Genomic DNA, 25,186 nt, shown 5'->3' on the forward strand with positions numbered 1-25,186 from the left:
CTGTAATCAGTATTATTATTATTATTATTATTATTATTATTATTATTATTATTATTATTATTATTTCCCCTTTTCTTCTCAGGACACCAACATTGCTCCATTTACAGCTGCATCACATGAAGTGTTTATAAAATTCCATTCAGAGTATGTAACTCTACCGTCAGGATTTAGGCTAACTTGGAGCAGCTGAAATAATGCTTCTGTGGAAAAAATACATTTATTCAGCACTTCTCTGTATTGAAGAGACTTCAAAGAATATAATTGTCTCCATAAATACAATAAAATTATTTTGGTCAATGCAGTTGTTATGTATTTTTTAAATTCAAATGATTTTGAGCTCTTTGTGATTGCTTGTAAGAATACAGTGGTACCTCTAGTTACAAACTTAATTTGTTCCGGAGGTCCGTTCTCAACCTGAAACTGTTCTTAACTAGAGGCGAACTTTCACTAATGGGGCCTCTTGCTGCCGCTGCGCTGCCAGCACACGATTTCCGTTCTCATCCTGGGGCAAAGTTCTAAACTCGAGGTAACTCTTCCAGGTTAGCGGAGTTTGTAACCTGAAGCATTTGTAACCTGAGGTGTTTGTAACTCATGGTACCACTGTACCTGTTTGCTATTGGGCACAAAACACTGAAAATGACACCAAATGAGAGCTGAGTGCCCCTTAGCAAACTATTCTCCAAAATCACTCTTCTATATAGACAATGGTAAGACTGGAGCATTGCAAAAATAACTCTTGAACTATTGGTGGAGTGGGAGACATCAACTAGCGTTCCTGCTGGATACAGAAAATCATGCTCAGTTCTAAGATACATGAATTTGTCTAAATTTCATATCACTCATTTGGGACATTTACACACTTTCCAAAATAAGAATGGTTGATTATATTTATAACCACAGTATTTCAGATCAAATACAAATTATTAATAATAATAAGAATAAGAATAAGAATAATAATTGTGCAACCACCTTGGGTCCCTAAATATTGCTGGTCTACAGGCTCCACAACCAGCTTAGCTGATGTCCAACAACAGTGGGGAACCCAAGGTTGAAGAAGGCTGAAGTAGGTGACTTTCAAGGTCCCTTGCAACACTAGGATTCTATTACTCTTAAAAGGCAGCAGCACAACATTAAAAGCCTCTTCTCTCTTTAAATGATGGTAGCTTCTGTGCTGTGTTACTGTCTTCTGATTTTATTGATACCAGGGCTTTAGTATGTGAGTTATTTAACTTTATTGGCTAGGACCCAAGACATTACTTTAGGTGCATCTGAGGGCTTAAACATGTACCATGGGATTTGTTTTAACATCTCCCCCCCCCCCATTTTGAACAGCAAGGTCCCATGTGCATCAAATTTTAAAAGCTCTGAAATGTTCCCCCAGTTTCAAAAGTGGTTTCCCATGTTGAGGAAAACAAGCAAAAGCTCCTTCGGCACATGGAAACAAGTTGCACTTACACTCATTGGAACCTGGCCAAAGCCTGTAAATGGCCTTGAGTGGATTGTAACAGAAAGGCGATTAATACATTTAATAACTAGATAAACTGAGTGGAAGTGGTGCGCATACCTCTCAAATGTGGATTTTGACCCTAGGCAGTAAAGCTTGCTGAGTAAAGTCATTTGTGGGGATGAGCTGCCCATTCCAAAATGCAAGGGGCATTTTGTGCTATTTCCAGCCTTGCCAGATATGCTATGCAAAGTAAGAGGGCCCTGTAATGGGATCTTAAAACAAACTCTCATTGGGATACATGTGTTGGGATTGGGTATCAGTAGCCTCATTTCCAATTATTATTATTTATTTATTTTTGCTAAGTGGTGGGGATTTTTAATTAAGCATCTGTCATGCTGGGTATGCTTATGCTATGTCCTCACTTGTTTGGCTATACTGATGGTTTGAGGATGTTGATACGAAGGGTGAATATAAGTAAACCTATGTTCCTCTCTCACAAGAGTGCCATAACTGCAGAACCATGATTGTAAGTAGTCATTGTGGAGTTGACTGGTTTCCTTCTGCTTCAGTAATGTCCGTACAGACAGCTGGAAGTGAGACATTTGCCGATTTATTTCAGCAGTGGCCTAAATTAATCATGGGAAGAGAGACTGAAAATAAAACTGCCAGTACCATAAGGTCATTACACAAATCTATGGCGTGACCACACTTGGGATACCATTTACTGTTCTGGTTGCCACACCTCAAAAGGGAAATTGCGGAGTTGGAAAAGATTCAGAAAAGGGCACCCAAAATGGAGCAACTTCTCCTGTGAGGAAAGCTTTCGATATTTGGTGCTTTTAAAGCCTTAAGGCATTTTGGGGAGTGGGGGAGATGAGTAAGAGCATGGCAGAAATGTAGTGTGTGTGTGTGTGTGTGTGTGTGTGTACACACACACACACACACACACACATTATGGAGAAAATAAACTTTTTCCCCTGTCGAACGTCTAGACACTTGGGTCACCCTATGAAGCTAACACTGGGAAGATCCAAGATGGACAAAAGCAATGACTTCGCAACACATAGTTAAACAAACAAACAAACAAACAAACAAAATTCAGCTGCAAGATATGCTGACGACCACCAAATTGGGCAGCTTTAAAGGGAAATAAAATCTGTGGAGGTTAAGGCTATCAGTGGCCAGTAGTCGCGATGACAATGCATTACCTCCAAAGCAGGAGGTATCCGTTTGTCTCGGGAGACAACGGGAGAGTGCGCCTTCAGGGGTGGATAGTCCCTGGATAGTCGCAGCGCCCGCTGTGGCTGGACGCCTCTTCATACCAGTTGCTGAGCGGGGCAGAAGTGGGGAGCGCTCTGCTGCGCCCTCGACCTGCCTGCACGACCTGCGCCCCACGGGCACCTGCTTGGCCACTGCGAGAACAGGAGGTCAGGTCAGCTAGACCTTCTCCTCTGATGCAGCTGGGATCTTCCCGCGTCCTTAAGTGTTTTCCTCTGATTCCTCTTTCCACCCCCTATTGGCCTGCGCGTTCTTCCTTCCCCCACATTCCAAGCACAAAAGGCCTCGGTGCAAAGGATGCGCTTCAGCATCCGGCTGCCCGAACGCAGAAAGAAAAGCGGGGAAGGAAGAACACGCTCCGCGAAAGTTCCCAACTACTTCCTCCAATGCCACCGCCCGTGCGCCTCCATAGCCTCGGGCCCGCCGCCTATTGGCTCGCGCCTGGGTCCTCCCATCCAATGGCGGCTGGGCGAAGGCGGAGCTGCTTCTCGGGTTGGGCAGCCGCCGGCTGCGCATTCCGAGCGTCGGGCGGAGCCGCTGCTCCCCGGAGCGCTTCGCCTTACTTGGAGCGGCGCGCGCCGGGCTTCCCTCGCCCTCCCCGCCGGGCGCCTGCGCACTGAGAAGGAAGGCACTCGCCCCGGGAGCCGACGGGCGGGCGGGACGGAGGCGGCGCCTCAGAGCAGGGCGTGTGCCGTGAAGCGGGGAGCCCGGCCGGCCGGAGTTGAGCAGCCAGCAGCGCCCCGGTCCCGTCCCGTTGGTGAGTTGCTGCGTCGCCACCCCCACCCCGAAACCCAAGAGCTCCGGCGGGGCCTGCCCGGCTTTCGGACTTGGGCGGCGAGTCGGAGCCCCTTGGTCCCCTTCCTTTCCCTGGTCGTGTGAACTGACAGCCTCCTGGACCCAGGAAGGACTCGCCCCTTCTCCTCCTCCCGAGGCCGGCGTCGCTCTTTCCCCTTCTGCAAAGCTGGGTCGAGGCTCTGGTGGACGAGCAGCAGCCCGCCAGTGAAGCTTCCTGCGTTTCTGCAGAGAGTGCCATGGGAAGCAAAAAGAAGAAGCCCGAGGTTCTTGGTGCTTCAACAGGGGTGGGGATCTGTGGGCCAGATCCCAGCCAGCAGGGCCAGTGGTCAAGGGGTGATGGGTTCCCCATCTCTGCTCTGAAACGCTGAAGGGGATAACACCCAAAGTGTACACGAATAGTTGAGTTGTGTACTTTTGTGCGGTGATTTGCATGGAAGTGTCCCATGAGTGCAGCTGTGCACAACAGTGCTGGGGTTAGGGCGGTACAAAATAGTAATACAGTGGTACCTCGGGTTACAGACGCTTCAAGTTACAGACGTGTCAGGTTACAGACTCTGCTAACTCAGAAATAGTACCTTGGGTTAAGAACTTTGCTTCAGGATGAGAAGAGAAATCCCGCAGTGGCAGCGGGAGGCCCCATTAGCTAAAGTGGTACCTCAGGTTAAGAACAGTTTCAAGTTAAGAACAGACCTCCAGAAGAATTAAGTTCTTAACCCGAGGTACCACTGTAATAATAATAATACCCAGTGCTTTTTTCTGGGGGGACACGGGGACGCATACCACTAAACATTTTGTGAATCTTTGTACTTTTGTCCATTTACTGTATTTATTTTTCCCGATTTGAACTATAAAATGGTGATTTTCTAGAGTCAAAATGACAGTACTCCTAAACGTGTTTTTAGAAAAAAGCACTGATAATACCTATGTTTAGATGGGGGCCCGCTAACAAGATCCATTAACAAAAAGTAACTGGACCAAAAGGAATTATTGTGAAAATCCAATATTTAGGGAAGTGCCAATTTTTTGTCCTTGCTCAGGGTACCATATTACCAGTCTGCCCCTGCACACATGGTAGTCGAGCTGTGCACATCGCTGAGTGTACACTTCCCCTAAGCAAATACTTGTGCATATATGGAGACGACTTGTTCCTATTTCCAGCTTCATGTGTGAGCAAACTGACTGCTTCGTTCTTTGCAGAGTTAAGAGGCAATTGCTAGAACTTCTTTCTTCTGAGCCCAGTCATTCAAGGCCTTTCCCCCATGACTCTTCCACCTGTCAGTGGCAGAGAAATGATAGGAAGGACTATTGTTGAGGTAGCTAAGATGCCGATGGGTGCAGGGTGTTTTGAATCTACCCCACCGGTTTTGTGTGATCTGTGTTAGCTGCCAGTTAGTTTCTGAGCCCAACACAAGGTGCTAGTGTTCATCTTTAAAGCCTGCTCTCATCATTTTCTGGGTGGCCACTTTGAGAACAGGATGCTGGGCTACATGAGCCATTAACTTGTTCCCCCAGGCTATTAAGTTCTTATTCCTCAACAGGATGAGGCACCCTTGACAGTGACCACAGGTAGGACTTCTTCTGTAGTGACACCCATCCTGAGGGATTCCAAGTGCCAGGCCTTCCCACTTTTAGACAGCTAATGAAGACGTGGTTGTTTACTGAATATTTTTGACAGAATATTTCCTCTTGCTGGTGTTCTGGAGTTCTGACAGCTGCTTTGTCACTGTCTGGTCTGAGTTTTTATGCAGATAGTTTGATTTATGATTCCATTGAACTATGCATGGTTTTGTGTTGCTGTTGTCCCTTTTTGATTAGCTGGCAGGATTTTCTTTTGATAAATAGTTGGCATGTAAGTTTTTAAAACAATTTCCACCTTGATATAAGCTGTGCGTAGCTTAGGGGCTTGACAGTTGGTGTAAACAGTACACTTTGCCTGGTTGAGCGTTGCTGTCCCAATAACTTCTGGACAGCACCGGGTTGGGGAAGGCTACTATGTGTGGTTAGAATGCTTGTGTGAGCAGCATTTCTATCTCTCAGATGGGCTACTGTATTGACTTATTTGGGGCAGTAAAATATACCTGCCTCTTACTGTCTTATATCACTTTCCCATATCTGTCATTCATTCCTGTTCCACTGTGTCTCTCTGTTCTGGTTCCAGCTTAACCATGTCCAAATCACTGAAAAAAATTGTGGAGGAGAGTAGGGAGAAGAACATATTGGAGGTGGACATGTGTGATCGAGGGATCTCTAGCATGCTGGACATATCTGGCTTATGTAAGTATTTCTCTTCTCCCTGCTTGCTCCCATCATGGTTTTCTTGCTCTTCCAAGCATAAGGTTGCACCTATATTCTTGGGTCTGAACACATGTCACAACCACAGAAGCTGAAGGGCGCATTACTGTAAGAGCCATATATCTTTGGAGAGAAGGACATTTCTGAAGTCCTCTCAGTTGACAAAACTGAAATCAGAGCCCAGAAACGCTTTTGGGGTGTTATCTGAAGATTTCCTGAAAAGGGGCAGCTATACATTAAATGTAATGTGTGTAGGTCTGATTCACAGATAAGTTTGTCCAGATAAATACTCTGTATGCCCTAGAGCAGTGGTGAAATGCTGGCTCACATGTCTGCCATACTGTTCAAACCAATTACAGGTAGGTAGCCGTGTTGGTCTGCCATAGTCAAGATAAAAAAATTCCTTCCAGTAGCACCTTAAAGACCAACTAAGTTAGTTCTTGGTATGAGCTTTCGTGTGCATGCACACTTCTTCAGATACACAGAATTGTTCAAACCAAATAATACTCCATGGACTTGTATATACATTTAGAACTGTTATTTCCCATGTTACATCCAGCATTAATTATATTCACAGTGGGGGTTTTTTAATAAAAAATTCCTAGAAAAAAAATTATTTATGTTACTTAGGAAAATAGCTCAAGAGCCTGTAGATACCCAATATATTGGGTTATGGTCTAAACTGGCATTTGAAAGCCCAACATTTCTGAAGCCAAACCAATCTGTGTCTGGTTAATGCCTTGGTGGTACATAGACGCCAACTTGGGCCCAATGGGACAGAAATGTAAGAAAATAAATACAGTGAGAGCCTGAATACTTAAAGAGCATTTAGGTGACTTTACAGAATTGTGAGATCTGAAGGATTAGAGGATAAATTAAATTACAGAATCCTCAGCTTCAAGCTTTCTTGAAGTGTTGGTGTTGACCTTTAAAGCCCTAAACGGCCTCGGCCCAGTATACCTGAAGGGGCGTCTCCACACCCATCGTTCTGCCCGGACACTGAGGTCCAGCACCGAAGGCCTTCTGCCAGTTCCCTCACTGCGAGAAGCAAAGCTACAGGGAACCAGGCAGAGGGCCTTCTCGGTAGTGGCGTCCGCCCTGTGGAACACTCTCCCATCAGATGTCAAAGAGATAAACAACAACTACCAGACATTCAGAAGACATCTTAAGGCAGCCCTGTTCAGGGAAGTTTTTAATGTATGACATATTAGTGTATTTTTGGTCTTTGGAAGCCGCCCAGAGTGGCTGGGGAAATGCAGCCAGATGGGCAGGGTACAAATAGTAAATTATTATTATTATTATTATTATTATTATTATTATTATTATTATTATTATTTCTTGTTTTTCATGAGTTGAACACCCACTTGCTTATCTGTTGCTAGTTTCTGAAGCAACCATTGGAAGATCATCAGGAAGTAAGAAGCTGGGGTTTATTTAAAAGAGCTTTTGCACAAACTGTAAAGGGTCGTTCTGAGGGCAAGAACGTGTCAATTTCTGGATGCAAATAACTTCATATTTTGGAAAACTCTTCTTCTGGCGCCATGGATTAAAAAGACTGTAAGAAAGATAATATCAGCTGAGACCTTTCCTTAATCTTCTTGTATGATATGTTCTCTGAAGCGAACATAAATTAGTAATGGTTTTGCTGGCAGTAAAGAAATCTGGAGCAACGGAAGTCTCTCTTTTGTGTCTTAGCGACCTCTCCCCTGAATCTTCTGAGACAGGCGGGTGCTCAGTCTATGCTAATTATCTCGTAAATAATTCAGATATGCTGTAACAGGTTTCTTTTTCACGATGTGACATTAGATAAGTAGCAACACCTGTCTCAAGAGTTCCCTTTGTCTGAAACATTAAATTATCCCATCAGAAATTATCATATTGCTTAATAATGTCAAAGATATTTAAGTTATTTATTGGTTTGTAGCTAGGCAGCTTATTAGGCAGATGCTACACTTCAGCTCCCATTGTGGCATTTGGTTAATTAGGCAGTAGTACTTGCTAATGTCTAGGCCACATGGGGAAAGCGTTAACTCTTTCGGCCAGGAGAAAATGAACATTTGTCATTGGAAATGTCCCATCTATATGCCAAAAGAGGGTTTCTTTAAAAAAAAAAGGCCGTGTACCTGAACACACTAGGGTGTACAGTCAGGGACAAGTGCCCCTTGCCCTCTGGTGAGCGTGGCAACTGGCACCACATGAATTTCCACTGCAGTTCTCAAGCAGGTTAAGAAATTGGTGTCACAAAACAATACAGTGGTGCCTCGCAAGACGAAAACAATCTGTTCTGTGATTCTCTTCATCTAGCGGTTTTTTCGTCTTGCGAAGCAAGCCCATTGACGGATTAGCGGATTAGCGCTATTAGCGGCTTTTAGCGGCTTATCTGCTGATCGGATCAGCTGATAAGCGGCTTAGCGGCTTAGAAAAAAGGGGGGGAGGGAAAAAAACCAGCAGGAACTCGCAAGACATTGTCGTCTTGCGAAGCAAGCCCATAGGAGATTCGTTTTGCAAAGCACCTCCAAAACGGAAAACTCTTTCGTCTAGCGAGTTTTCCGTCTTGCGAGGCATTCGTCTTGCGGGGCACCACTGTACCGCCTTGTACTAAGAGGGCCCTTTCAAGCAGTGGGAGAAGCACCTACTGTTTATTTCCTCAGTATCCCACACAAATGAGAGAAGACCCTGTCTTTTGCTCAAATTCCCTGTGCACAGGGGGTTTGAGAATGAAATTGGTGGCAGCCAAAAATAGAAGTCTTGGCTGCAATGCCAAACCCAACATTTGTGGACCCCTGGCAAAATCTATTTGTCCTCAGGAAGGCGAGCTTTTGGCGAGTAAAAGTGTGTTGTATAAAGTGTCATTTCTCCCTTGAAAATTAAAAGGGCGGAAGTATCTGACTGCAGTCCTATACACGTCTACTTGGAAGTACGTCCCATTTGGGTGCACAATGGTTATGTTCTACCACTGCTTTTGGTACACCCCTGAAAACCAGTTGCTGACAATCACAAGTGTGTGTACAGTGCTGTTGTGCTCAGTCCCTGCTTGTGTGTTTCCCACAGACATCTGGTTGGCCACTGTGAGAAGCCTCATGATTCAGAATAATCTTATGTTCATATGTTACTTTTTTCTGCCTGCCCTAGATTCTTGAGCACCTAGATTCTTTTCTACTCTCCATTGTCTTGGCATTTAAGCCTTATCTTTCTTTAAACTCAGTTTCATGTTGTAAGCTACCTTCTTAAATGTGATGGCGTGTTAATCTAGGAGTAAGCCCCACTGAATTCACTAGGGCTTACTTCTAAGCAGACATGGTTAGGATCGTGCTGCTTGCCTGTAATCCTGTGCACACTTACTTGAGTTTAAGTCCTACTGAGCTCACTGGGCTTTGCATGTCTGAATAAATATGCATTGGCTAGCACTCTTAGAAGTTACACTTAGCCATTCTTCACTGGCCCTGTACATAAATTACCAGGTAATATTTTCAGCTCCCTAGGTAAAGAAGTTATTTCCAAATTATGACGAGTTGGCATAAACTTCAAACCCCTTTCAAGATCTGTAATAATGTCAACTTTCTATTTTTTTCCTGTCTTCTTTGTTTTCATGAGTCTTACGATGGCAGCATAAGGAATCTTCTGAAATCATCTGCTACTTTCTAAAGCATTGAAAATGAAGCTAGGATGCCATCTTGTGGATCTGGTGACATAGTTTAGCACAGTCCTTTAAGGGTTTTGCTGTCAAATTCCTTCAGTGACATTTCCCCCCCCCCCTTAACTCTCAAAACTGCCTGTCATTACGCTATGTTTAGTTACAGCAATTAATCACAAAGAAATTGTCAGTTACCAAGAGAATAAGTTTCCTGTAGGATATGAATTGTGACAATGTGGTAATCTTCCCCTTCGTAATAATTTTGCCGAGTTGCCAGTCTAGTTCTGTTTTAATGTAATCTCTAGTCCAAAGGGCCATCTTTTGTAACCTGTTAGGCTATACCTTACTAGGAATGTATGTGGGTATTTATTCTCTACCATTCAGATGCATTCCTGCTGAAGTTTGTCTCTCTCCTTCTTCCCCAATTCAATTTTGCCCTGTTTATACTTTTATTGTCTCTCTTCATTTACAGTCACTCTGTCCCATATCACACAGCTGGTCCTCAGTCACAACAAGCTGACAAGTAAGTACATTTCTATTCCTAAGTATTTTATTTCTTGCCTAAGCACAAAGGAACTTGTCTACCGATTCCTTAGATTGCAAGGCCTGTGGCTGTGGTTCATTTTGGGAGAGGGCTGCCGTACGGTCAGGTGGTGCTTCTTGTCCTTCTAGAACCAGCTGCCAAGTCCCTGGTCAAAATTCTGGGCCAAATATATGAAGGGCCAAACTATGTGTTATGGTCAATGCATAGTGTGTCCCCCCCCCTTTAAATGCGGGTCTGGGTGAGAGTGTTGCTGGTTATCACCAGGACAGCAGCTTGTCCGGATGGAGGATGGAAAGGGTTGGTGTGTGTGCATCAAACTAGCCTGCCCCCAAAGCAAACATTAGATGTAAATCTACCTGCTTTTGCCTCTGACCCTGCTAACTACTGGCCCCCAAATAGAAATATGGCCCTCGGGCTGAAAGGTAATCTCCACCCCTGCCATAACATCATGTTTTAAGATTGTGAACCTTCTGACAGGTCTGTTCCACTTCCCGTGGGCGGGGGCGGTGTTACAGACTGGCATCTGGGACCCCCAGTGACCCAGATTGGGGGCAGAGAGATTCCGGCCGCGTCACACCCCCTCCCCGGCCGACCAATCGGGCACCCAGGGGGCGTGGCCGCATGAGGTTTAAACCGCGGCACGGCCGGGGGGTGGCCTCCTTCATCTTGAGAGCTTTCTGAGAGCTCTTATTGGAACTCCCTGTAGCATTGATAAGGGATAGAGCTTTTTCATTAGTAGCACCCCAGCCACTGTTGGCCCACCATGCCTCATTTGCCACTTCTACCCTCTTTTAGAAAATTTCTGGAAACGTTTCTCTATGGGATGGCTTCCTCTCTCCCCAAAATTGATTGAGTTTCCTTGATCTGTAAACCCACCTTAATTGGAATGATCCTATACCATAAAACTCTACTCCTATATATTATAACAGCTGGTCAGAATCTTGTATGCACATCCTAGGGAAGCTCTCAGAAAACTCATAAAATACATCTTTTGGGGGGAAGCTCTGGGAACAACTAAAATCATAGAATCATAGAGTTGGAAGAGACCACAAGGGCCATCGAGTCCAACCCCCTGCCAAGCAGGAAACACCATCAGAGCACTCCTGACATATGGTTGTCAAGCCTCTGCTTAAAGACCTCCAAAGAAGGAGACTCCACCACACTCCTTGGCAGCAAATTCCACTGTCGAACAGCTCTTACTGTCAGGAAGTTCTTCCTAATGTTTAGGTGGAATCTTCTTTCTTGTAGTTTGGATCCATTGCTCCGTGTCCGCTTCTCTGGAGCAGCAGAAAACAACCTTTCTCCCTCCTCTATGTGACATCCTTTTATATATTTGAACATGGCTATCATATCACCCCTTAACCTCCTCTTCTCCAGGCTAAACATGCCCAGCTCCCTTAGCCGTTCCTCATAAGGCATCGTTTCCAGGCCTTTGACCATTTTGGTTGCCCTCCTCTGGACACGTTCCAGTTTGTCAGTGTCCTTCTTGAACTGTGGTGCCCAGAACTGGACACAGTACTTCAGGTGAGGTCTGACCAGAGCAGAATACAGTGGCACTATTACTTCCCTTGATCTAGAAGCTATACTCCTATTGATGCAGCCCAGAATTGCATTGGCTTTTTTAGCTGCCGCGTCACACTGTTGGCTCATGTCAAGTTTGTGGTCAACCAAGACTCCTAGATCCTTTTCACATGTACTGCTCTCAAGCCAGGTGTCACCCATCTTGTATTTGTGCCTCTCATTTTTTTTGCCCAAGTGCAATACTTTACATTTCTCCCTAAATATTAATATTCTCTTAACTAAATATTCTCTTAACTAAATATTCTCTTAACTAAATATTGTTAAGTTAGCAGCTACGTTTAAAGAGAGAGATTTAGAGTTATCAGAGGTTAGAGTTCAGTTACTCCATATATGAAGGAAGAACTGGGAATTTTCAAGACAAGGAATAAATGGTATGCATTTATAGGCTCAAATAATTTTTCTATGAATGGAGAGCAAGCAGGGTCACTTTTTTTAGAAGGAAGAATAAGAAGTTAGTCATCATTTTTTAAAAAATCCATTTATTTGTAAAAGGAATTGTATTAAATTTTAAAAGATACTTTGTACCCTATTTTACATCTATGTTATTTATTTTTAACATATAGATCAATATAAATTATATTGCATAATGAAAATTTACAAATAAAGGGGTTTTTTAAACAAAAAATATAATCAGCATAAAACAAATCAGGCTAAAGCAAACCATGTTAAGAATTACTATGAAAGTACTGCTGAAATAGGTCTTAATAATGCAGTAGGCAGTGAACTAAAGTAGTGCTAATACAATTTTTAATGCAGTTTTTTTAAAAAAAAACATGTATTTGTATTTAATTTTAAATTGTGGTTTCGAAACTTCTACCCCTTGTAAGGCACCAAGCAAATTGCTGGAGGTTGGGGTAGAGGTTGAATAAATAAAAATAAATGCCTATTCCTTACCAGCCTCCCCTAAAAGACTGAATCTCACTTTTATTATTTGTCACTTTGGACACTCTTGACCTAATCCCTTAAAAAGATACAATTAATTGTCTGAGTAGATAGTCCTCAAAATGACTTGGAGAAAACAGTGTCGATGACACTTGATATGCCCCACTAAGGTCATATTAGCATCTCTTACTGGTTTTCTGGCATATAAATGAGTGTGCCTGCTTTGCTGTTCTGTTGTTTATAGTAAATATGTCCATTTTCTAAGGCAATAAATATGCATGAATGGTGTCCAGTATTTTCCAGTTAGTAAGTTATATCCAATGCAAGTTACACTTGGAGTAGACCCACTGAAATCAGTGGGCCTGCCTAACATAGGGACATGCATTTCAAATGGGTCTACTCTAACTTAGTTGGATACAATTCAGTGTTTCATCCGTCACCCTGCCAAAAACGGGCAGCCCTATATCATTACAGTAAGTCATGATGTCCTGCTTTCGTTCTTTTGCTTTCACATCTCCATTTTTTATACATTTTTCTTAGCGTGCTTTTCATCTTTCTATCAATAAATCTGCCACGTGTAGGCACACCAGTGCCTGCCTCATCCACAGATCAGCAAAGGAGAATATGCTTGCATGCATCTGTCATTGGAAAAAATATGCATGATTTCAAGCCATTAAGACAAAAAGAGAAGGAGGCAGCAGCAAAGGGGGGTCGCTATAGATTTTAAATGCAAATTCTTCAAATAAGGTTCGGTTTCCTTAAACCTTGGCTTCCTTATCTGCCATACTATAAGGCTTTTCTGGAGATTTTAGGAGCTGTTGCACATCAAATTATATATCTTTCTGGATATCTACGGCAATCAACCATGAAATTTGAGGAATTGTTTCAGCTACTTGACCAATAATAGTCCTTTCAGAAAAAAGAGAGAAAATTAACTCTTGCCTAGATAGGATGGATTGGATCCAGTCCAAGGTGAGCTCCATGAAAAGGCTATGAATGAGAGCCTGAAGCAACAGGTAACAAACTTACCAAGCAAAGCAAGTAAGCTCATATATTTTTGTTGAGAGGATAATGCAAAGAGGGGGAATGTTCCACATCTTGCCTGGGAGCAAGTCCTGCTTACCTCTGAGTAGACATGTACGGGGTTCCACCAGGTTCCCAAAGTCTGGAGACATCTCAACAAGGTTTTGGAGGCCCTTTAGATATTACTACTGACACTTATGGTTTATTTAATTTTTTCATTTATTACATTTGTATCCCTCCTCAAATTTGCATAAATGGTTCTCCCCCCTCAATTTTTTCATAACAACATCCTGCAAGATAGATTTCAGTTGAGAGTAAGCTATACCAAGGTGCAAATCTTGGCTAAGGGATTCAGTCCTGGTCTGACATGCTATCCATTGCACCACGCTTGCATTAAGTGTGGTCAGGAATGACTACTGCAGCAGCTCCCTGCTCAGTCCAGCAGTTAGCTGCAGAGGTAAGCCAAACAGACTAGGAAAGGCTGGCAGGGTGGCCTTGAAGAGAGACTCTTGACTCAGCTGGTGGATAAACACATAGTGGGTGGTCCGATTAGAGGGGATTCCAAGCAGGGAGGGAGCAAGGATGGAGGCATACCAGAAGAAGAATAGAGCGAAGATCTAGGCTCAGAGCAAGTCTTGTCACAATAGGAGGAAGAAAAAGGCAGAAGTTCTGGGGCTAGACACCCTAGTAGCAAGCCAAGAGGGCATGGGGCAACTGAGGGAAAGGAGAGACTACTTACACACTTGATGGTGGAGGGATTATTGGGGAAACAAGGCAGATTAAATAAACAGATCTCAGAGGATGTGAAGGGCTCTAAACTAATCTGAGTGGACATCTCACCAGGTTTTTCCCAAAGGAAAGTGAACCCCTTGGGTCTCTGAAGACCACTGGGATCCATAGTGGGAGAGCTCTTATTATTGGGAACTCTAGAAGGGCCAAGGATATTGGTAGTGTTGTAGCACTTTTCAATCACTTCCCACTTTTCCTTGTTCCTCTAGCTGCTGGAAAGAGTTTTCTGAAGATCACTGCTTAGCACAGTGGTGGGGAACCTGCTACTCTCCAGATGTTGGCCTCTAGCTCCCATCAGACTCATCTAGCATAACCTGTGGCCAGGGGTGATGAGAGCTGTAGCTCAGCAACATCTGGAGGGCCACATGTTCACCCACTGGCTGAGCCACATACATGTTTTGCTTTGCTTCCTTGGAGGCTCACATCTCTGCAACTTTCTCCATTAGAATTCTGGACCATCAAGGTTCTGTTTTCCTTCTCTTAAACTGTCTTCTATCCAATAATGACCACCAATATCTTTTGTCAGAGTTCAGCAGTTTTCAAGTTACTCAATGATAATCTGCTCCAGCTTTCAATTGGACTAGGAATGAGTCGTCCTGGTTTCTGGAGGTATGCAGAAGGCCTCTGCCGCTTCTCTTTTTTCTCTTCTCACCAGATAATTCACTAATAAATATATCTGTTTCTTTGTTATTGCCACTCTATCTGTTTCTTGTTAGGAATGACTCTTTAGTTTGCAACTTGTGGGAGTTCAGGGTTGTCATAAACTACCTAGCATATTACTTTCAACCTGATTGCAAATACTTTTGAGAGGTCACTTTTTGGACCTAATTTATGTGAAAAATTGCTGGTGTTGATGCACATGACATTTTCAGAAGGTTAGTTATTTTTGTTTCTCTCTTTTTTTAAGAAGTGCTGTTCGTGAAGTGATTTTTTTTTTTAAAGACAGAAGCATTGTCTGACTTGTCCAGTGGAGGTCACTATTGAGATTATTATTATTTCTTTAAAAGCCACTTGGTGAAACTTCAGGAAACTTGTGACAGTATGCAGGAGTTTATTATTGAATGCTTTTTTGTGAGTTATAAGGCAACTTGCAGTTCCATCTTTGATGGACCCTAATTCTATAACCATACCTGTTCTAGGATTTTTCTGGCTTTGTTCTGCTCTCTATCTTCAGATGTTAAGAGCAAGTACTTGTTGGCCAGTTGCGCAGTCTGTTCCACAGTTGTCTGGTTGCTTTGCATTAATGTCACAGGTGGAGAACCTGTGGTTCAGAAGGAAGAAGTGGATCCAGGCATTTGAGCAAAACAGAGGAACCTGTGGCTGTTATTGGACTCACATCAGCCCCAGCCAGCATGGCCAATGATCAGGGAGGATGGGACTTGCAGTCCAACAACATCTGGAAGGCTGCAGGTTCCCCATCCCTGATCTATACAATTTCCCCTTTCAGAATTTAGAAACACATACTTGAAAGAGATTGCGGGTAGAGAGAACACAAGAGGATCATTTTCAGAGGCCACACTCAAACTTTGGAATTTCCTCTCTAGGGACATTTGCCTCATCCCTTCCATGATGGCATCCTGGTGAGGGAGAAAGCTTCTCTCTCTCTTTTTAAATCTGAATTTCATTTGAGTGGAATGAATATTTTCTTAAGGAGTGCTGCCTTTGCTTCTGGGCTTGTTCATCTATTGATTTTTGGTGTGTGGTTTTTATGGTATATTTACTTTTTGATGAATTTTCTTTTTTTTAGAAGCCACCTTGAGCAAGCATTGTGCTGGGAATTCAGGATATCAATACTATAAATAAATAGAAGTGGTTACTTAAGTAAAAGTCAGCTGAAGATTTGTTTGTAAGCAGCTTGGATTTTAAACGGCAGTCTCACACCTGCCCTTCACAGCTATGTTTAACATGGAGGTATTGAAAACCTGTATACGTTTCAGTTTGCTGTCCAGAATTAGAAATAACAATGGGCAAACTCTGCCTGTGTTAACTCTGGAGCCACAGTAAAGCAATATGCACGTTAAGGGATATTTCTTTGCATTGTTCCAAGTTAAGTTCCTGGCATCGCCATTTGAAAGGATCAGTTATGGGGTGATGAAAAACATTTTAGCCTAAGGATCTGCAGAGCTGCAGCCTTTCTAGGCTAAATTAGCCTACTAGGCTAAATGGTCTGAACTTGTCTAAGAAAGCTTCCTATGTTACAGCAATCCTGGGCAGGCCAGGACTGTAGCTGGAAAATATATGATGCATTGGTCTTGCTTCAGCTAGGAAGGTCTGGATGAGATCAGTCCTGAAAGGGATGTTGAGAGCTGTCTTGCAGGGCATACATTAGTTTGAACACAGTCAAAATTAATCTAAACATCTTCAGGCAAACAAAAGCCATAGGACTTCCAAACTTTTAAAATAAATAAAAATGCTTGTTTAATATGAAGGCTTACAGCTTTAATCCATTTCCCCTCATGTGAATCCTCCCAAGTTAAATGCTTAGATGGTTAAGACGGCTGAAATTTCAATCAAAGCCATTCTCAATTATATGAAAATAGAGGCTGGCAATATCTTTGTACAATACCTGTGTCAAGCCATCTTTCATTCGTTAAACTAAAAAATGTCCTTTTTTTCTGAAGCTTAGAGTAAAATCAATAACCATCTTTTAGTCAGGCTGCATGCTGAAGGGATTTAGAAAATATATAATCTTGTCGGGGGGGAGCACATTGCTATGTAAACTGAACATTGGGAAAAGGTTTAATATTAATTTCATTCTGACATTCCAGGTTAATCTGCACACATTGCCTCTTGTTGCTCAAACCATAACTCCCCCCTCCCTTGAACTGGTCCCAGGATGATGCAGAAATCTTGTTGAAACCAATCAGATCTTGGTCTGGTCAATGGATGATGATGATGATGATTTTATTGTTTATACTCCGCCCAACTGGCTGGGATGAGAGCCCACCTGAGAACCCTTTGCACATCACTCTGAGTTCCAAGATAGAAGAAGGGCAGACATGTTTGGGTTAAAAAGAGTTGATGGGTACAACTACTATGCATGTATTTTTAAAAAAGTAGGCGCCACCTATTTCTCCTAAAAGAATTGAGGTGAATTGAGAAACAGTAATAAAAGTTAAACAAAGCAAACATAATCCCTAAATTCTAGTATATACTCTGGTTTTAAAAATTAATACTGTCCAGCCCATTTAACAAATCCCGGCAGCACAAAAATAGCATAAGCTATCAAAAACTGCATCAGTAACAAAAGCCACGTCGTCACCAACGACCTGAAGCAATGTGGTTCTCAAAAGAGTATATAAGAGAGCATGGCAAGTGTGGCAGGAAGATTCAAGGACAATCAATATTATATTTTGGGAATAATCATGTTCTTATGTAGCTGCATTGTTTTATAATTTCTGGATATCCCACGATCATATTATAAAGTAGTTGTGTTCACCTATGTTCAAAATCAAGCACTGCTAGGAATTGTTTATTTATGTTTTCTAACTTATTTCTCATAAAAAAATTCGGTGTGGCATGAGCACATTTTTATTCTGAAAGTGTGACCGAGAGAAAAAGAAGTTTGAGAACCACTGCAATAGAGTGATGAGGACTTAACAAACCCTGCTCAGAAAGACATTCCATAGGGTAGGTGCCACAACATAAAAGGCCCTGCCTATAATTGACACTCATGAGGTCAAGGGATTTGAAGCAGAGCCTCAGGTGATATTTTCATTTCTGATTTGTTTATTAATTAATTAACTAATGATGGGAAGGTTAGTAGATTTCACAGGTGGTTGAGGGGGTGGTGACAAAACGATATCTAGGACACAGCTTGATATGCCTGAGATAAGGACAGGGGGTATGTATCAGAACAGTAAGGAAATAAATGGTAAAAAACCTGATTGTCACCAGAGGGGTTATCTAAGACTTTAAAAGCTTAACAATGCAAATTCCCATCATCACTGGCCATAGGCCATGCCGGCTGGGGCTAGTGGGAGTTGTATTCCAGTGACAGCTGAAGATGTTGAATACCCCTGCTGCAGCTCTAATCCAGGATGCATTCAGATCTTCAGTTGTTTTCCAGAAGATGCAGCCTTTATTTGAAAGACTTTGTCATAAAATGTTGTCACTTGCACCAAAGTGGCTTGAGGAGGAACGTTCCATTCAGCACAGAGTGCGCACAGCGTCTGCATAAGTTAGCTTTAATTCACATTTAGCATCATTTGTCCTCTTAAATTGCACTGATTTAGTAAGGAGAGTAAAATAATCTCTCATCCTGTCAGAAGGGCCGGTACCCACAGAACAGGGTTTAATTGCATTAGGGAGCTGCATCGTGTCTGCCTCTGTGTAGTTTGGGGATGTGGGGTTGCTGGGGGGATACTTTGCTCAAATCCTTTTGCTTGCTTTCCCTGTGTTCATAGTGCACACTGTTCACCCAGCCTTTCCCTGAGGATTGGTCCAGCTACGTGGACATACACTTCTCTCTACTAGTCAGAGGGGTAACTGCTAGGGGGGCAGCCTGCTGTAGTCACTTAGGCTTCTGTACAATCTAGAACCCTGTGCAGTCGGCAAAGCCATGGATGGAAATCGTATTTAACCACCATGAGGTGGGCTGCAGATTCACCATCCCAATACAGTGGACGCTCGGGTTGTGAACATGCTCCGTGTGGGAGGCACATTCGCAACCTGCAGCGCCGCGGGTTGCGATTCAGTGCTTCTGCATGTCCGCAAAGCACGATTTATTGGTTCTGCGCGAGCGCCGAAACCTGGAAGTAACCCGTTCTGGCACATCCAGGTTTCGGCGCATCCATAACCCGAAAACGCTCAACCTGAAGCATCTGTAACCCGAGGTATGACTGTATATGGAGAGCCAGTGTGGTGTAGTGGTTAAGAGCGATAGACTCGTAATCTGGGGAACCGGGTTCGCGTCTCTGCTCCTCCACATGCAGCTGCTGGGTGACCTTGGGCCAGACACACTTCTCTGAAGTCTCTCAGCCCCACTCAGAGTGTTTGTTGTGGGGAAGGAAGGAAAAGGAGAATGTTAGCTGCTTTGAGACTCCTTCAGGTAGTGATAAGGCGGGATATCAAATCCAAACTCTTCTATATAACTATGGGGGATGTTTCAAAATTGTTTCAGTATTGAATGAAGGTGTTGTCATCTGTCTCAAGAGACAATAGAGTGTGCCTCCAGGGGTGAAATCAGGCAACTGCATTAGCAGCATCAAAGTGACCACCCTGGGGTGCTGGCCTAGCAGAAGGCAGTTTCTGCCCATTTTGTTGAAGAAAGTGAGGGGCAGGTGGGGCTCATCAACCTGGGAAGGTAACCCATCTAACAGAAGAATAACTTCAGTCTTAGACCTCTGCTGCCTTACGGGATATCTTAGGGAGAAAAAAAGTCTAAGGTGCAAACCCTACACAAATCTGGAACGGAGTCCCTAAGACAGTTGGATGGTGCCTTGTACACCTCCTTCTGGCAACTCCGGCAGCCAAGCTGGTGCCAAACATATTGCTTGGTTTTCCTTTGGGCCACATCAGCAAGGCGGGGGGGGGTCTTGTCACCTGGGCAGCCCAGGACCTCCATACACACTGAAATAAGTCATAGGATCATAGAATTGGAAGGGACCCTGAGGATCATCTAGTCCAACCCCCTGCAACGCAGGAATACCCAGATGTCCCATACAGGGATTGAACCTGCAACCTTGGCATTATCAGCACCACACTCTAGATTCAGGAAGGTAGCCGTGTTGGTCTGACGCAGCTGAAATAAAAAAATTAAAAAATAGTCCAGTTTGTTCTAGGTATATGCTTTTGTGTGCATGCACACTTCTTCAGATACACAGAAACCAGTGTATCTGAAGAATACGCTGTATTCTTCAATGTATTTGAAGAAGTGTGCATGCAAACGAAAGCTTATGCTGTACCTAGAACAAACTTAATTGGTCTCTAAGGTGCTACTGGACTATTTTTTAATTTTTTATTTTGAAGGAAGTAATGAGAAGAAAAACCTAGGAAATGAAGGGCTCATACTCTACTGTGTAAATATTTGTTTCATTGGGTTTAATGGGATGTGAGCTATTCCTTAGATGATAGTTTGGCAAATTATTTGGATGTATATGTTCTTCAATCTGCTACCTACATTGCTGTTAGACATCCAGATCCATTATCCAGATAATCTGAAACACAAGGATGCAAACCAATTATTTCTATAGACTTCATTGTGTCTGAATGGGCATAAATTTTGGGAATTCAGTTTAACTGGAATATGGATCATGTTGAAATTGTGTCCTCGGGTGATAATACAGTGGAAAGCTTGAATGGATACAATCCCCTAAAACATGTAAACATTATTTGCTTGCTTAGATTTTGCCTTAATAGCTCAACATGAAAATTAAACCCATATAGAGTCTTAATCTTTATCTGAGTAGTAGTATTCATATCATGCATCTGTATTTTTTTCATATTTCTAGGTAGTATCAACACATTGATCTGCTGCTAATCTGATGTAACCTTTTGTGTGTGTGTGTGTGTGTGTGTGTGTGTGTATTGATCACAGCACTTACCTCTTGGGACGCATATCAAAAAATGGCCCAGCTGAACAGTTCATTATTTAAAGTTGAGCGTTAATTGTTACAATTTAACTGAATTTTAAATGAATGTCTACTTGGGATAATAGGTTATTTAAACAGCAATCCAAATGGGCTATTTTATTTGGAATGCATTTTTGCTTCAATTTTGTTCATGATGGAGCCAAATAAAAATGTTATTTAGGGCATCCATATGATCAATTTATAGCATATAGATGTGCGCTTGTTGTTGTTCCCTGTGGGAATCCAGGTGTCTTTTGAGACTGTTTTTTTGATGCAAGAATACCCACACTCAGTCTGCAGATTTACATCGTTTTCCTTCCAGTTTGCCTGCCCATCAATGACAATTGTTAATGGCGTATGGCTTTGCAATTGACACAGGCAGCAGTTGGATAGTAAACATATCTTCACTGCCCCATAAGAAGGGACAAAATGGTATTCAGAATGTTCCATCATTTAAAGAAGGAAAATGGGGTTTCTAATTCTTGCTTGAGAATGTGTGGACACTGCCTGGTAGTGAAGTAGTTATGGCCACCGACTTGGAGGACCGCGGAAGAGGAATTTGGCAAATTCATGGAGGATAAGACCATCAATGGCTACTAGCCATGATAGTTATGTTCTGCTTCCACTCTACGCCAGTTTTATGGAATCACAAGCAGGGAGGGTCCTTCGTTCAAGGTTTCCCATAGGCCATGGTTTTTTTGTTTTGTTTTTAAAATTTTTAAAATTAATTTTCAAGAATTTTAAACAAACAAACATACATCTTAACTGTACTTAATCCAGTCTTAGAGACATTGTTAAATGACTTCCTCGAATTCCCCTGGCTGAGTTTCATTGTGTATCATCGTAACAGTTTTCTAAAACCAATTTTCTCATAAAATTAACTTAGACACTTAATATCTTTCTTCCTTTTCATTTTAACTTTAAACATATTATTCTTTAACATCACAAATTTAAATCCTAAGTCTATCTGGTATTTGCAAGTTTTTCCAATTAAGTTATCGTAGCATATTTAACTAAGTAGTTTTTAATTTCATCCAATCATCCTGGTACTCCTCCTCCTTCTGGTCGTGGATTCTTCCAGTCACGTCGGCTAGCTCTGAAAAGTCCATCATCTTCATCTGCCATTCCTCCACTGTTGGGACTTCTTGTGTTTTCCAATTCTTAGCTAACAAGATTCATTGTGAATGGGCCATTGGCTTGATCCAAAGATTCTTCTTATGTTATTATGATGAATCCAGGGCACAACTTTTTAGGAAAATTGTTACCTGCACAAAAAGCAGCAAGCTAGGCACAACACGTGTATCTTGGAGTACCTGCACCAGGGACCCGCCCCCCCCCCCAGCCTGACAGAGCTCCCTTGCATGTGTTATGACCCTCTGAGACACAGATGTAACTAGCAAGCTTGCTTGATTGCCATGCAATGCATGAAGGTGGCACAGGGTGCAACTAGCTAAGCCTTACAGGGTTTCAATATTTTGAACACTTAGTAGTTTCATAAATTTTATTTAAAAAAATAACTAAAAAACCTTTTCCTGCTGATCTCTGCTGGTCCATTCCCTCCACTGCATCACTTAACATTCCTTCTGCCAGGTCTGTGCAGATATGTGTTGTTGTTTAGTTGTTTAGTCGTGTCCGACTCTTCGTGACCCCATGGACCAGAGCACGCCAGGCACTTCTGTCTTCCACTGCCTCCCGCAGTTTGGTCAAACTCATGCTGGAAGCTTCAAGAACACCATCCAACCATCTCATCCTCTGTCGTCCCCTTCTCCTTGTGCCCTCCATCTTTCCCAACATCAGGGTCTTTTCCAGGGAGTCTTCTCTTCTCATGAGGTGGCCAAAGTATTGGAGCCTCAGCTTCAGGATCTGTCCTTCCAGTGAGCACTCAGGGCTGATTTCCTTAAGAATGGATAGGTTTGATCTTCTTGCAGTCCACGGGACTCTCAAGAGTCTCCTCCAGCAGCATAATTCAAAAGCATCAATTCTTCGGCGATCAGCCTTCTTTATGGTCCAGCTCTCACTTCCATACATCACTACTGGGAAAACCATAGCTTTAACTATATGGACCTTTGTTGGCAAGGTGATGTCTCTGCTTTTTAAGACGCTATCTAGGTTTGCCATCGTCTTTCTCCCAAGGAGCAGGCGTCTTTTAATTTCATGACTGCTGTCACCATCTGCATTAATCATGGAGCCCAAGAAAGTAAAATCTCTCACTGCCTCCATTTCTTCCCCTTCTATTTGCCAGGAGGTGATGGGCCCAGTGGCCACGATCTTCGTTTTTTTGATGTTGAGCTTCAGACCATATTTTGCGCTCTCCTCTTTCACCCTTAATAAAAGGTTCTTTAATTCCTCCTCACTTTCTGCCATCAAGGTTGTGTCATCTGCATATCTGAGGTTGTTGATATTTCTTCCGGCAATCTTAATTCCGGCTTCGGATTCATCCAGCCCAGCCTTTTGCAATGTGCATATTTAGTTACATACAAACATGGGTTATCCCCAACACCCTCCAAAAGTGTGTTCCTTGGAGTTTGGGGGTATTTCACATCAGGGTGGAAGATGGCATGGGGGTGGGCTGCACAGGGAGGGAGGACTTGGCAAAAATCACCTCCCACCCACTCCCATCAGTGAAGGCACCTGCTGGATCAAGAACCCTTCCGTTACTGGAAGGGTGCCAATTGGATCCCATTCATAAGAGTGGATATTTCTAGGTGAAGCAAAGGTCCCATTTAGTCCAGTCATTCTCTTGCCCAATGATCTGCAAGGTGTCTTTGGGAAAACAGGTCAGTAGCAGCCAACCCTTGTTATCTGTCCCCATCACCTTGTAACCAGCGGTATGCTACTACCTTTTTAATAGATATCTGCCAATGAATATTAGATAAGTTGTCATGCATGAATTTTCTGAACCTTGTTACAGAAAGTATTCCTGGTCCATAAATAGAAGGGTGGCATGTTTCATGCTGTTGTTGGTTTTTTGAAGGACTTATGCTTCTCTTTACAGCTGTGCCTGCAAACATTGCAGACCTCCGGAATTTAGAAGTACTCAACTTTTTCAACAATCAGATTGAGGAGCTGCCAATTCAGATTAGCAGCCTTCAGAAGCTGAAGCACTTGAACCTGGGGTGCGTATCCATCCTGATCAGTTGCTGGCACGGGCCAAATGTGGCCCTCCAGGGCTTTCAGCCCAGCCCTTTCCCCATGCTCCATCCCTCAGTGGCCCTTCTTCACTTCTCCGGTGGGTTTGCCTGGCTAGAATGAGTTCTTGAAGTCTTTTGATGCCGCTTGGTTGCCTGGATTTAGGGGAGAGGAAGACACATACCATATTTTTCTGTGTATAAGACGCCCCCTATTTTTATTGACTCCAACTTAAGAAAATGGGGGGTGAGATTTCCCAGAGTTGTTGAGCTTTCTTTGCGGAGGATTGCCCATATTTGGTGAGCTTTTTTTATGGGGGGTTCCTGAAACTCACTCACCAAAAGAACCCACCAGTTGTCTGTCCCCTCGCTGGCAGAAGCCACCAGTTGCCCCCCCCAATTGCTGCAGCGACTGGGGGTGGCCAAAAATTGCTCACCCCAAAACCCGCTATCATGTCCACTCACCGGCAGAAGCCGCCAATCGCTGCAGCGACAGCAAATCAACACCAATCCTTTTCACAGCCATCAATGACACAAACAATAGCCGCTGACAGTCTCTGGCTAGCTAAATCAACCAGTCGCATGCCACCAATATGTGCTGACTGTGTATAAGACATTTGTTAATTTTTTAAGGAAAAAACCCTCGTCTTATACACGGAAAAGTATGGTATTTGTACAGAAGCTAGCCAGTTGTACAAAGGCAAAATTTTCAGAATGGTTTACCAGTCAACCTCTCTTCCCAGGGAACTGTTTATTGAGCCTTCATCCTGATTTGTTTGCAGAGATATTAGATGACACTGGTTATTTAAGCAGCATTCATTCTGATTTGTTTGCTGGGAGGTGAGATGGTGTTGCACTAAAGAAAGCGTTGCCCTACACTTTCCAGTGCATTTCTCCATCACTTCCCTTATTGAAAAAAGGCAAATGTTTTGGAGAAGCAGATCTGTTGCACAAGATCTTCCAATCAACTGTAATTGTGCAACCTGAATTTCCCAGTATGTGATTGAATCCCACCCAAAATGGCAACATTGTGGAAGCACCCTTTCTCTTTTTAAAGGACATTTCCTTAGCCATTGTGAGTTTTTAATGTGGCTGTTTTTGTTTCTTTGTGTTATTGGTGGGTTTTTCCTTTTTTATGGGCTTTTAGATTATGTTATTGTTGGTGTGTCACCTTATGCAGCATCCAAAGCAAATGTACTAGAGAGAATGTGGTCAGTAAAG

The 25,186-nt window shown here is 43.0% G+C and overlaps 2 protein-coding genes and 1 long non-coding RNA gene across 4 annotated transcripts in view; all 3 read left to right on the forward strand.

The window, feature by feature from the left end:
• Positions 1 to 301, forward strand: part of CUBN (cubilin) — a 133,304-nt gene extending 133,003 nt beyond the window's left edge. For both annotated transcript variants that reach the window (XM_083467340.1, XM_083467341.1), the window contains one exon: positions 83 to 301. In XM_083467340.1, coding sequence (XP_083323466.1) covers positions 83 to 190 — 108 coding nt within the window. In that variant the 3' untranslated portion in view covers positions 191 to 301. The remainder of the gene's footprint in view (positions 1 to 82) is intronic.
• A 3,009-nt stretch (positions 302 to 3,310) lies between these two features.
• Positions 3,311 to 25,186, forward strand: part of RSU1 (Ras suppressor protein 1) — a 64,988-nt gene continuing 43,112 nt past the window's right edge. Inside the window, exons 1-4 of the mRNA XM_083467589.1 lie at positions 3,311 to 3,482; positions 5,679 to 5,794; positions 9,919 to 9,969; positions 23,833 to 23,953. Coding sequence (XP_083323715.1) covers positions 5,686 to 5,794; positions 9,919 to 9,969; positions 23,833 to 23,953 — 281 coding nt within the window. The 5' untranslated portion in view covers positions 3,311 to 3,482; positions 5,679 to 5,685. The remainder of the gene's footprint in view (positions 3,483 to 5,678; positions 5,795 to 9,918; positions 9,970 to 23,832; positions 23,954 to 25,186) is intronic.
• On the forward strand, positions 13,799 to 19,755 carry LOC310690295. Its single transcript, XR_014518025.1, has 3 exons — positions 13,799 to 15,466; positions 15,524 to 17,895; positions 19,046 to 19,755. It is a non-coding gene; the product is annotated as an uncharacterized lncRNA (long non-coding RNA).

The sequence above is a fragment of the Podarcis liolepis genome, assembly GCF_965112155.1.
Source record: "Podarcis liolepis genome assembly, chromosome: 12".
Taxonomy (NCBI): domain Eukaryota; kingdom Metazoa; phylum Chordata; class Lepidosauria; order Squamata; family Lacertidae; genus Podarcis; species Podarcis liolepis.